Consider the following 12,452-nt stretch of genomic DNA (forward strand, 5'->3'; position numbering starts at 1 on the left):
TCCAAGGCTTTGTTTGGGCAAGTGAAGGGCTTGTGTCAGAGGCTTGCAGCCCTCATGTGCCAGTCTTTGTGGTGTTGTTGTTGCTGGGGACCCACTTCCTAAGAGAGGCCTTGTAGCCCCTTCCCACGCAGCGCAACGGCCTGTTGAGCCCTGGCTTTGTGCCAGGTGAGGTTGGAAGAGCCTTGGCAGAAGAGAGGAAGAAGAGGCGTCTGAGGCTGGCATGCAGGAGAACTTTATTGAGGTGAAGAAAGAGTGAAAAGGCAGGAGCACCAAGTGGGGCAGAGCCAGTCTGAGGTGCAAGTAGGGCAACCATAAGACAAAATCCTTTGCGTGAGTGGATTGTGCCAGATCGCCGAGGTCTTCCTGCCCCGCAGTGGGAGCGGCACAGCAGAGGTCCCCGGTGGTCTTTGTCTTGTGAGAAGGTGTTTGCAGCAGAGAGTAGTTAACGCAGCAGAAGGGGCGACGCCACGAAGGAAGTGGGAGAAGAGGAGGATGTACACGGGCCATGTTTCCAGGCAGCCCGTGCTAGCCCCTTCCCTGCTTCCTTGCTTGGTGCCTGAAGAGGAAGAGGTGTGGACGGCAGGTCCGCGTGCGAGCAAGAGCGCGTCGGTGCGTCCTCAGTCCATGAAGTGGCTCCCAGGGGGTGGGTGGCTGGTGTCAGGGGTGGTGGCGAGGGCCCTTAGCAGGGGTAGCAGGCTCTTCTGGCGCCGAAGCAGCCCAGGCCTCCGAAGCCGTAGCCGTAGCCGAAGCCGCCGGAGATGGGCACTCCCTGGGCGCTGAGAGCGCTGCCCACGGCAGCCGATGTGGAGGATCCGACGGCGGTGTTCTGGGGGAAGGAGCTGAGGATGGGCCCTGGCAGGGTGACCAGCACGGCGGGAGGCTGGATGACGACGCGGGAGTCCTCGCACTGCCTGACGCAGGGCTCGTTGCAGCTGTTAGCCAGCGGGGTGGGTCCGCAGGGGTTGCAGAGGTCGTAGCAGGCCATGTCTGTGGTGCGGAGGGTCCCTGGAAGAGAGGGTGTTGAGGAAGCGGAGGGGCGTGGGGGTGCGAGGAGCGGTGCTGCAGGAGGGCAGGGGAGCGTGGAGGCGTGTTGTGTGGCGGTGGGGAGCGTGGCGGTGGGGAGGCTTTGTGGCTGGTGAAGGTGTGGGCAGAGGGTGGTGGGAGAGAGGGGCCAGGTGGGGCAGGAGAAAGGAGGAGAAGGGGGTTGGGGCTCACCTTGTTGACGTTGGAGGAGAAGGGGTGAGGAGAAGTGTGTGAGGGAGAGAGGCGCTGGTGCGTCTTTTATGCTGGTCCGGGAGGGGCGGGCCAGGCTTTGCGCATGAGAGCCTTTTGCAGCAAGCAGCTTTTGCGTGCCACAGCCTGGGGAGTAATGAGGTGGGGCGTGTCTTTGTTGCCGCAGTTCTGCAATTTCATGTTCTCCTCTTGAGGATGCGTCCACTTGAGCCTGTCGGCAGCTTTTAAGTGCGAGTATTAGAGGGCAAAGGCTTGGTGTTGATGGTGCGTGTCAGGGCGGGCAGAAGACCTGACCAAAGCATAGGAGAGGTGGGGTGTCGTCTTGTCAGTGAGGTCATGTCATGGCATTTGTGTGGTGTGGTTTGTGGGTGCGTCGTGAAGAGGGGCCCCATTTTGTCGCAGGCCTGTCAGGCTGGTGTGGGCTCTGGAGGTGTGTGGGGCGTGAGGGGCTGCCTCTTCCATGGCGTTCGGTCCCGCTCCACCTTCCTGCCAGCTCACTAAGCCTGTCTTTAGGCTTGGCCTTTCCCAGTCGTTGGGTGTGCCGTGTGGGTGCCCTAGTGGCCCTGTTGCTTGTAAGGTTGTAGGTGGGAGAAAGGAGCGTGCCTGTTTGGGCTTGTGCGCGTGTGGGGCCTTCCGTGGGGGTGGCAGCGCAAGCAGGCAGAGGAGGGCTGCTTACGAGAGCAGGAGGCTGTCCTGGCAGCCCTGGTTGAGCGCTCGGCAGCCCTGTGCTGTGGTGAGGCCTGCCGCAGTCCCCAAAGGCTTGTGTTGGCCCTTCCGTAGCACTCCCCTTAGCTGGGTTTGTCATGTTTGCGGCGTGAGCTCTGGCGTGACGCGGTGCTTGGTCTCTGGGTGATGCGTCCAAAGAAGAGCAACAAAGCCAGTGAAGGATGTAGAGCCTCAAGACTTAGGAAGAGTGGTTGGGAGAAGTGGGTGTGTTTATTTTGCTGGAAAAGGCGGCTGAGGGAGACCTTATCGCTCTGTACAAGTACCGGACAGGAGGTTGTAGCGAGGTGGGTGTCAGTCTGTTATCCCTAGTAAGAAGTGATAGGACGAGAGGCAAGAGCCTCAAGTTGCGCCAGGGGAGGTTTAGTTTGGTTGTTACAAAAAATGTCTTCACTGAGAGGGTTATGAAGCACTGGAACAGGCTGCCCAGGGAAGTGGTTGAGTCATCATTGCGGGAGGTATCGAAAAGACGTGGAGGCATGGGGCTTAGGGCCATGGTTTAGTGTTGGACTTGGTTGTGTTAGGTTAACGGTGGCGGTCGATTATGTTAAAGGTGTTTTCCAACCCAAATGACTCTCTGATTGTACACGGGGCACCCTGCAAGGGCAGGTGAGTTTCTGGAGAGCCCGTGAGTGTGGCAAGAAGCAGAGGGCGAGTGGGAGCGTCAGGCGGGGAAGGCTGTTGAAGGCAGGGTTTTTGTTGTGGTGTTGGGGTGAGCTCTGAGGGGTGAGGCCATTTCTCTGCGCAGCGTGTGACGGGCAGAAAGAGGATTTGGAGATTGGCGAGGTGAGTTGGAGGCGAGCATGCAGCACGTGGCTGCAGAGCCGAGGCCCTGGTGGTGATGGATGGTTGCGGAAGGGTTGATGAATGGCAAGGCGTGCCCCAGTTGAGCCGAGGTGAGCGTTTGCAGGCTGTTTGTCAGGCGAGCAGTGCTTGTTGGCGAGGAAGATGAGAAGAGGTAAGAAGGAGTGCTGTGTGACTGGGTGCACGTAAGTCCCCAGGGCCTGATGGGTTGCATGCCCGAATGCGGAGGGTGCTGAGTGCTGTCCTTGGGGTATCGCTCTCCACTAGCTTGGAAAGGTCATGGTGCCTGTGGGCAGTTCCTGGAAGAAAGCTCATACCCCTTGTATCTTGAAGAAGCTGAAGAGGGAGGCTCTGGGACAGTAGAGGCTGGAGATGCTGCCCCTGTTTCATGTGAAGCTGATGGAGGAAATGCACCCGGAAAGAGCTGCCAAGGCCAGGAAGGACAAGGAGGTGATGGGGCCTTGTCGGCATGCATTTACGAAGGGGAAATCGTGCTTTCTGACCTCCGTGTCTCCCTACGTTGAAGTGAGTCGCTTTGTGGGGGAGGAGAGCGCCACGTCTGGTGTTTACCTCAAGCTTTTACTGAAGCCTTTGATGCTTCCTCCCCTTGCGTGCTGCTAGACAAGCCAGGAGAGTAGGGGGTGCGTAAGGTGCCAGTGAGGTGGAGTGCAAAGTGGCTGAAGGTCTGGTCCCAGAGGCTTGTGATGAGTGGCCCAAAGTGCATCTGGAGGCAATTCTCAAGTGGTGTGGCCCAGGTTTTGGATCGTTGCGGCCAACACTGTTCAACATCGTCCTCGGTGACATGGTCAGTGGGACGGAGTGCCCCCGTCAGCAAGTTGTGAGAGGATGCAAAATGTGGAGGAGTGTCTGAGGCACCGTCTGGTTGTGCCAGCATTGACAGGGATGTGGAGGTTCTGGAGACCGGGAGGGAGAGGAATCTGCTGAAGTTGAAGAGGGGGAAAGGCAAAGTCCTGCCTCTGGGGAGGAATGGCGCTGGGCAGCAGGCCATGCTGGGGGCCGATAGCCTGGACAGCAGCTTTGCTGAGCACGACTTTGTGGTGCTGGTGGAGAACAAGGTGAGTGCGAGGCAGCCGTGCACCCTTGCGGCAGAAGAGCCCCGGAGTCTCGATGGTGGCGTTGGGAAGAGCGTTGCCAGCAGGTTGGAGGAGGTGATCTTGCTCTCTCTTCAGCGCTGGTGAGGCCCCGTGTGGAATCCCGTGTCCCGTTGAAGGCTCCCAGGTGGAAGAAGGACATGGACTTGTTGGAGCGCGTTTGGTGCAGGGCCGCCAAGACGCTGAAAGGAGTGGAGCATCCTTCCCACGAGGAGTAGCTGAGAGAGTTGGGAGGCTTCTCAGGCAGGAGGCAGGGCTGCGCCGGGGAGATGTCATCGATAGGTCTAAATCTGGGATGGGAGGGAATGATTTGAGGGGCGTCAGGCCCTTCTGATGGGTGCCCACGGCCAGGGCAAGGGGGAATGGAGAAAGCTGCAAAGACGTGGCATTTCCTTGGCAGCGAAGGCAAGGGTTTTTCAGTGCGAGGGTGGTGAAGCAGTGGAAGCGGTTGTGCAGAGAGGTGTTGGGAGTCTCCATGCTTGGAGAGACTGAAAAGCTGACTGGCCATGGTCGTGGAGAGCCTGCTCGAGCTGACCCTGCTTGACGAGGTTGCATTGAACTAGGTGATCTCCGGCGTTTCCTTGTTATCTAAATGATTCTGTTTGTTGTGATTGTGCTTGCTGTGCTGGCCAGCGAGTTGTGCTGGGAAGAGAGTTGTTGAGGTGTGTGCTGCTGTGGGGATCTTGCGTCAGAGGCCTGGGTAGACGTGCATTAGCGTATGCAAGGCTTTGTTTGAGCAAGTGAAGGGCTTGTGTGGTGGGCTGGCAGCCCTGCTTTGCTGGTCTGTGCTGTTGTTGTTGCTGGGGTCATGCTTCCTAAGGGAGGTCTAGTGTCCCTTTTGCACGCATTGCAATGGCCTGTTGAGCCCTGGCTTTGTGCCGGGTGAGGCTGGAAGAGCGTTGGGGGAAGAAAGGAAGAGGAGGCGTCTGAGGCTGGCATGCAGAACATCTTTATTGAGGCAAAAGAGTGAAAAGGCAGGAGCGCCGAGTGGGGCAGAGCCAGTCTGAGGTGCAAGTAGGGCAACCATAAGACAAAATCCTTTGCGTGAGTGGATTGTGCCAGATCGCCGAATCCTTTGCGTGAGTGGATTGTGCCAGATCGCCGAGGTCTTCCTGCCCCGCAGTGGGAGCGGCACAGCAGAGGTCCCCGGTGGTCTTTGTCTTGTGAGAAGGTGTTTGCAGCAGAGAGTAGTTAACGCAGCAGAAGGGGCGACGCCACGAAGGAAGTGGGAGAAGAGGAGGATGTACACGGGCCATGTTTCCAGGCAGCCCGTGCTAGCCCCTTCCCTGCTTCCTTGCTTGGTGCCTGAAGAGGAAGAGGTGTGGACGGCAGGTCCGCGTGCGAGCAAGAGCGCGTCAGTGCGTCCTCAGTCCATGAAGTGGCTCCCAGGGGGTGGGTGGCTGGTGTCAGGGGTGGTGGCGAGGGCCCTTAGCAGGGGTAGCAGGCTCTTCTGGCGCCGAAGCAGCCCAGGCCTCCGAAGCCGTAGCCGTAGCCGAAGCCGCCGGAGATGGGCACTCCCTGGGCGCTGAGAGCGCTGCCCACGGCAGCCGATGTGGAGGATCCGACGGCGGTGTTCTGGGGGAAGGAGCTGAGGATGGGCCCTGGCAGGGTGACCAGCACGGCGGGAGGCTGGATGACAACGCGGGAGTCCTCGCACTGCCTGACGCAGGGCTCGTTGCAGCTGTTAGCCAGCGGGGTGGGTCCGCAGGGGTTGCAGAGGTCGTAGCAGGCCATGTCTGTGGTGCGGAGGGTCCCTGGAAGAGAGGGTGTTGAGGAAGCGGAGGGGCATGGGGGTGCGAGGAGCGGTGCTGCAGGAGGGCAGGGGAGCGTGGAGGCGTGTTGTGTGGCAGTGGGGAGCGTGGCGGTGGGGAGGCTTTGTGGCTGGTGAAGGTGTGGGCAGAGGGTGGTGGGAGAGAGGGGCCAGGTGGGGCAGGAGAAAGGAGGAGAAGGGGGTTGGGGCTCACCTTGTTGACGTTGGAGGAGAAGGGGTGAGGAGAAGTGTGTGAGGGAGAGAGGCGCTGGTGCGTCTTTTATGCTGGTCCGGGAGGGGCGGGCCAGGCTTTGCGCATGAGAGCCTTTTGCAGCAAGCAGCTTTTGCGTGCCACAGCCTGGGGAGTAATGAGGTGGGGCGTGTCTTTGTTGCCGCAGTTCTGCAATTTCATGTTCTCCTCTTGAGGATGCGTCCACTTGAGCCTGTCGGCAGCTTTTAAGTGCGAGTATTAGAGGGCAAAGGCTTGGTGTTGATGGTGCGTGTCAGGGCGGGCAGAAGACCTGACCAAAGCATAGGAGAGGTGGGGTGTCGTCTTGTCAGTGAGGTCATGTCATGGCATTTGTGTGGTGTGGTTTGTGGGTGCGTTGTGAAGAGGGGCCCCATTTTGTCGCAGGCCTGTCAGGCTGGTGTGGGCTCTGGAGGTGTGTGGGGCGTGAGGGGCTGCCTCTTCCATGGCGTTCGGTCCCGCTCCACCTTCCTGCCAGCTCACTAAGCCTGTCTTTAGGCTTGGCCTTTCCCAGTCGTTGGGTGTGCCGTGTGGGTGCCCTAGTGGCCCTGTTGCTTGTAAGGTTGTAGGTGGGAGAAAGGAGCGTGCCTGTTTGGGCTTGTGCGCGTGTGGGGCCTTCCGTGGGGGTGGCAGCGCAAGCAGGCAGAGGAGGGCTGCTTACGAGAGCAGGAGGCTGTCCTGGCAGCCCTGGTTGAGCGCTCGGCAGCCCTGTGCTGTGGTGAGGCCTGCCGCAGTCCCCAAAGGCTTGTGTTGGCCCTTCCGTAGCACTCCCCTTAGCTGGGTTTGTCATGTTTGCGGCGTGAGCTCTGGCGTGACGCGGTGCTTGGTCTCTGGGTGATGCGTCCAAAGAAGAGCAACAAAGCCAGTGAAGGATGTAGAGCCTCAAGACTTAGGAAGAGTGGTTGGGAGAAGTGGGTGTGTTTATTTTGCTGGAAAAGGCGGCTGAGGGAGACCTTATCGCTCTGTACAAGTACCGGACAGGAGGTTGTAGCGAGGTGGGTGTCAGTCTGTTATCCCTAGTAAGAAGTGATAGGACGAGAGGCAAGAGCCTCAAGTTGCGCCAGGGGAGGTTTAGTTTGGTTGTTACAAAAAATGTCTTCACTGAGAGGGTTATGAAGCACTGGAACAGGCTGCCCAGGGAAGTGGTTGAGTCATCATTGCGGGAGGTATCGAAAAGACGTGGAGGCATGGGGCTTAGGGCCATGGTTTAGTGTTGGACTTGGTTGTGTTAGGTTAACGGTGGCGGTCGATTATGTTAAAGGTGTTTTCCAACCCAAATGACTCTCTGATTGTACACGGGGCACCCTGCAAGGGCAGGTGAGTTTCTGGAGAGCCCGTGAGTGTGGCGAGAAGCAGAGGGCGAGTGGGAGCGTCAGGCGGGGAAGGCTGTTGAAGGCAGGGTTTTTGTTGTGGTGTTGGGGTGAGCTCTGAGGGGTGAGGCCATTTCTCTGCGCAGCGTGTGACGGGCAGAAAGAGGATGTGGAGATTGGCGAGGTGAGTTGGAGGCGAGCATGCAGCACGTGGCTGCAGAGCCGAGGCCCTGGTGGTGATGGATGGTTGCGGAAGGGTTGATGAATGGCAAGGCGTGCCCCAGTTGAGCCGAGGTGAGCGTTTGCAGGCTGTTTGTCAGGCGAGCAGTGCTTGTTGGCGAGGAAGATGAGAAGAGGTAAGAAGGAGTGCTGTGTGACTGGGTGCACGTAAGTCCCCAGGGCCTGATGGGTTGCATGCCCGAATGCGGAGGGTGCTGAGTGCTGTCCTTGGGGTATCGCTCTCCACTAGCTTGGAAAGGTCATGGTGCCTGTGGGCAGTTCCTGGAAGAGAGCTCATACCCCTTGTATCTTGAAGAAGCTGAAGAGGGAGGCTCTGGGACAGTAGAGGCTGGAGATGCTGCCCCTGTTTCATGTGAAGCTGATGGAGGAAATGCACCCGGAAAGAGCTGCCAAGGCCAGGAAGGACAAGGAGGTGATGGGGCCTTGTCGGCATGCATTTACGAAGGGGAAATCGTGCTTTCTGACCTCCGTGTCTCCCTACATTGACGTGAGTCGCTTTGTGGGGGAGGAGAGCGCCACGTCTGGTGTTTACCTCAAGCTTTTACTGAAGCCTTTGATGCTTCCTCCCCTTGCGTGCTGCTAGACAAGCCAGGAGAGTAGGGGGTGCGTAAGGTGCCAGTGAGGTGGAGTGCAAAGTGGCTGAAGGTCTGGTCCCAGAGGCTTGTGATGAGTGGCCCAAAGTGCATCTGGAGGCAAGTCTCAAGTGGTGTGGCCCAGGTTTTGGATCGTTGCGGCCAACACTGTTCAACATCGTCCTCGGTGACATGGTCAGTGGGACGGAGTGCCCCCGTCAGCAAGTTGTGAGAGGATGCAAAATGTGGAGGAGTGTCTGAGGCACCGTCTGGTTGTGCCAGCATTGACAGGGATGTGGAGGTTCTGGAGACCGGGAGGGAGAGGAATCTGCTGAAGTTGAAGAGGGGGAAAGGCAAAGTCCTGCCTCTGGGGAGGAATGGCGCTGGGCAGCAGGCCATGCTGGGGGCCGATAGCCTGGACAGCAGCTTTGCTGAGCACGACTTTGTGGTGCTGGTGGAGAACAAGGTGAGTGCGAGGCAGCCGTGCACCCTTGCGGCAGAAGAGCCCCGGAGTCTCGATGGTGGCGTTGGGAAGAGCGTTGCCAGCAGGTTGGAGGAGGTGATCTTGCTCTCTCTTCAGCGCTGGTGAGGCCCCGTGTGGAATCCCGTGTCCCGTTGAAGGCTCCCAGGTGGAAGAAGGACATGGACTTGTTGGAGCGCGTTTGGTGCAGGGCCGCCAAGACGCTGAAAGGAGTGGAGCATCCTTCCCACGAGGAGTAGCTGAGAGAGCTGGGAGGCTTCTCAGGCAGGAGGCAGGGCTGCGCCGGGGAGATGTCATCGATAGGTCTAAATCTGGGATGGGAGGGAATGATTTGAGGGGCGTCAGGCCCTTCTGATGGGTGCCCACGGCCAGGGCAAGGGGGAATGGAGAAAGCTGCAAAGACGTGGCATTTCCTTGGCAGCGAAGGCAAGGGTTTTTCAGTGCGAGGGTGGTGAAGCAGTGGAAGCGGTTGTGCAGAGAGGTGTTGGGAGTCTCCATGCTTGGAGAGACTGAAAAGCTGACTGGCCATGGTCGTGGAGAGCCTGCTCGAGCTGACCCTGCTTGAGGAGGTTGCATTGAACTAGGTGATCTCCGGCGTTTCCTTGTTATCTAAATGATTCTGTTTGTTGTGATTGTGCTTGCTGTGCTGGCCAGCGAGTTGTGCTGGGAAGAGAGTTGTTGAGGTGTGTGCTGCTGTGGGGATCTTGCGTCAGAGGCCTGGGTAGACGTGCATTAGCGTATGCAAGGCTTTGTTTGAGCAAGTGAAGGGCTTGTGTGGTGGGCTGGCAGCCCTGCTTTGCTGGTCTGTGCTGTTGTTGTTGCTGGGGTCATGCTTCCTAAGGGAGGTCTAGTGTCCCTTTTGCACGCATTGCAATGGCCTGTTGAGCCCTGGCTTTGTGCCGGGTGAGGCTGGAAGAGCGTTGGGGGAAGAAAGGAAGAGGAGGCGTCTGAGGCTGGCATGCAGAACATCTTTATTGAGGCAAAAGAGTGAAAAGGCAGGAGCGCCGAGTGGGGCAGAGCCAGTCTGAGGTTCATGTAGGGCAACCATAAGACAAAATCCTTTGCGTGAGTGGATTGTGCCAGATCGCCGAGGTCTTCCTGCCCCGCAGTGGGAGCGGCACAGCAGAGGTCCCCGGTGGTCTTTGTCTTGTGAGAAGGTGTTTGCAGCAGAGAGTAGTTAACGCAGCAGAAGGGGCGACGCCACGAAGGAAGTGGGAGAAGAGGAGGATGTACACGGGCCATGTTTCCAGGCAGCCCGTGCTAGCCCCTTCCCTGCTTCCTTGCTTGGTGCCTGAAGAGGAAGAGGTGTGGACGGCAGGTCCGCGTGCGAGCAAGAGCGCGTCAGTGCGTCCTCAGTCCATGAAGTGGCTCCCAGGGGGTGGGTGGCTGGTGTCAGGGGTGGTGGCGAGGGCCCTTAGCAGGGGTAGCAGGCTCTTCTGGCGCCGAAGCAGCCCAGGCCTCCGAAGCCGTAGCCGTAGCCGAAGCCGCCGGAGATGGGCACTCCCTGGGCGCTGAGAGCGCTGCCCACGGCAGCCGATGTGGAGGATCCGACGGCGGTGTTCTGGGGGAAGGAGCTGAGGATGGGCCCTGGCAGGGTGACCACCACGGCGGGAGGCTGGATGACGACGCGGGAGTCCTCGCACTGCCTGACGCAGGGCTCGTTGCAGCTGTTAGCCAGCGGGGTGGGTCCGCAGGGGTTGCAGAGGTCGTAGCAGGCCATGTCTGTGGTGCGGAGGGTCCCTGGAAGAGAGGGTGTTGAGGAAGCGGAGGGGCGTGGGGGTGCGAGGAGCGGTGCTGCAGGAGGGCAGGGGAGCGTGGAGGCGTGTTGTGTGGCGGTGGGGAGCGTGGCGGTGGGGAGGCTTTGTGGCTGGTGAAGGTGTGGGCAGAGGGTGGTGGGAGAGAGGGGCCAGGTGGGGCAGGAGAAAGGAGGAGAAGGGGGTTGGGGCTCACCTTGTTGACGTTGGAGGAGAAGGGGTGAGGAGAAGTGTGTGAGGGAGAGAGGCGCTGGTGCGTCTTTTATGCTGGTCCGGGAGGGGCGGGCCAGGCTTTGCGCATGAGAGCCTTTTGCAGCGAGCAGCTTTTGCGTGCCACAGCCTGGGGAGTAATGAGGTGGGGCGTGTCTTTGTTGCCGCAGTTCTGCAATTTCATGTTCTCCTCTTGAGGATGCGTCCACTTGAGCCTGTCGGCAGCTTTTAAGTGCGAGTATTAGAGGGCAAAGGCTTGGTGTTGATGGTGCGTGTCAGGGCGGGCAGAAGACCTGACCAAAGCATAGGAGAGGTGGGGTGTCGTCTTGTCAGTGAGGTCATGTCATGGCATTTGTGTGGTGTGGTTTGTGGGTGCGTTGTGAAGAGGGGCCCCATTTTGTCGCAGGCCTGTCAGGCTGGTGTGGGCTCTGGAGGTGTGTGGGGCGTGAGGGGCTGCCTCTTCCATGGCGTTCGGTCCCGCTCCACCTTCCTGCCAGCTCACTAAGCCTGTCTTTAGGCTTGGCCTTTCCCAGTCGTTGGGTGTGCCGTGTGGGTGCCCTAGTGGCCCTGTTGCTTGTAAGGTTGTAGGTGGGAGAAAGGAGCGTGCCTGTTTGGGCTTGTGCGCGTGTGGGGCCTTCCGTGGGGGTGGCAGCGCAAGCAGGCAGAGGAGGGCTGCTTACGAGAGCAGGAGGCTGTCCTGGCAGCCCTGGTTGAGCGCTCGGCAGCCCTGTGCTGTGGTGAGGCCTGCCGCAGTCCCCAAAGGCTTGTGTTGGCCCTTCCGTAGCACTCCCCTTAGCTGGGTTTGTCATGTTTGCGGCGTGAGCTCTGGCGTGACGCGGTGCTTGGTCTCTGGGTGATGCGTCCAAAGAAGAGCAACAAAGCCAGTGAAGGATGTAGAGCCTCAAGACTTAGGAAGAGTGGTTGGGAGAAGTGGGTGTGTTTATTTTGCTGGAAAAGGCGGCTGAGGGAGACCTTATCGCTCTGTACAAGTACCGGACAGGAGGTTGTAGCGAGGTGGGTGTCAGTCTGTTATCCCTAGTAAGAAGTGATAGGACGAGAGGCAAGAGCCTCAAGTTGCGCCAGGGGAGGTTTAGTTTGGTTGTTACAAAAAATGTCTTCACTGAGAGGGTTATGAAGCACTGGAACAGGCTGCCCAGGGAAGTGGTTGAGTCATCATTGCGGGAGGTATCGAAAAGACGTGGAGGCATGGGGCTTAGGGCCATGGTTTAGTGTTGGACTTGGTTGTGTTAGGTTAACGGTGGCGGTCGATTATGTTAAAGGTGTTTTCCAACCCAAATGACTCTCTGATTGTACACGGGGCACCCTGCAAGGGCAGGTGAGTTTCTGGAGAGCCCGTGAGTGTGGCGAGAAGCAGAGGGCGAGTGGGAGCGTCAGGCGGGGAAGGCTGTTGAAGGCAGGGTTTTTGTTGTGGTGTTGGGGTGAGCTCTGAGGGGTGAGGCCATTTCTCTGCGCAGCGTGTGACGGGCAGAAAGAGGATGTGGAGATTGGCGAGGGGAGTTGGAGGCGAGCATGCAGCACGTGGCTGCAGAGCCGAGGCCCTGGTGGTGATGGATGGATGCGGAAGGGTTGATGAATGGCAAGGCGTGCCCCAGTTGAGCCGAGGTGAGCGTTTGCAGGCTGTTTGTCAGGCGAGCAGTGCTTGTTGGCGAGGAAGATGAGAAGAGGTAAGAAGGAGTGCTGTGTGACTGGGTGCACGTAAGTCCCCAGGGCCTGATGGGTTGCATGCCCGAATGCGGAGGGTGCTGAGTGCTGTCCTTGGGGTATCGCTCTCCACTAGCTTGGAAAGGTCATGGTGCCTGTGGGCAGTTCCTGGAAGAGAGCTCATACCCCTTGTATCTTGAAGAAGCTGAAGAGGGAGGCTCTGGGACAGTAGAGGCTGGAGATGCTGCCCCTGTTTCATGTGAAGCTGATGGAGGAAATGCACCCGGAAAGAGCTGCCAAGGCCAGGAAGGACAAGGAGGTGATGGGGCCTTGTCGGCATGCATTTACGAAGGG

At 58.9% G+C, this 12,452-nt stretch overlaps 3 protein-coding genes across 3 annotated transcripts; all 3 read right to left on the reverse strand.

Annotated features, from left to right (window-relative positions):
• Window positions 1-679: 679 nt before the first annotated feature.
• On the reverse strand, window positions 680-985 carry LOC142592932 (feather keratin 2-like). Its single transcript, XM_075705535.1, has one exon. It carries the CDS (start codon window positions 983-985, stop codon window positions 680-682), a length of 306 nt encoding a protein of 101 aa, XP_075561650.1.
• Window positions 986-5,300: 4,315 nt separating this feature from the next.
• LOC142592934 (feather keratin 2-like) lies at window positions 5,301-5,606 on the reverse strand. The gene has a single exon (XM_075705560.1). It carries the CDS (start codon window positions 5,604-5,606, stop codon window positions 5,301-5,303), a length of 306 nt encoding a protein of 101 aa, XP_075561675.1.
• Window positions 5,607-9,886: 4,280 nt separating this feature from the next.
• Window positions 9,887-10,192, reverse strand: LOC142592926 (feather keratin 2-like). The gene has a single exon (XM_075705465.1). The coding sequence runs from the start codon at window positions 10,190-10,192 to the stop codon at window positions 9,887-9,889; it is 306 nt and encodes a 101-aa protein (XP_075561580.1).
• Window positions 10,193-12,452: the final 2,260 nt, after the last annotated feature.

The sequence above is a fragment of the Pelecanus crispus genome, chromosome 2 (assembly GCF_030463565.1).
Source record: "Pelecanus crispus isolate bPelCri1 chromosome 2, bPelCri1.pri, whole genome shotgun sequence".
Classification (NCBI taxonomy): domain Eukaryota; kingdom Metazoa; phylum Chordata; class Aves; order Pelecaniformes; family Pelecanidae; genus Pelecanus; species Pelecanus crispus.

Coding starts and splice junctions, on each gene's coding strand:
- LOC142592934 (XM_075705560.1), bottom strand. CDS start 5,606: ATGGCCTGCTACGACCTCTGCAACCCCTGCGGACCCACCCCGCTGGCT.
- LOC142592926 (XM_075705465.1), bottom strand. CDS start 10,192: ATGGCCTGCTACGACCTCTGCAACCCCTGCGGACCCACCCCGCTGGCT.
- LOC142592932 (XM_075705535.1), bottom strand. CDS start 985: ATGGCCTGCTACGACCTCTGCAACCCCTGCGGACCCACCCCGCTGGCT.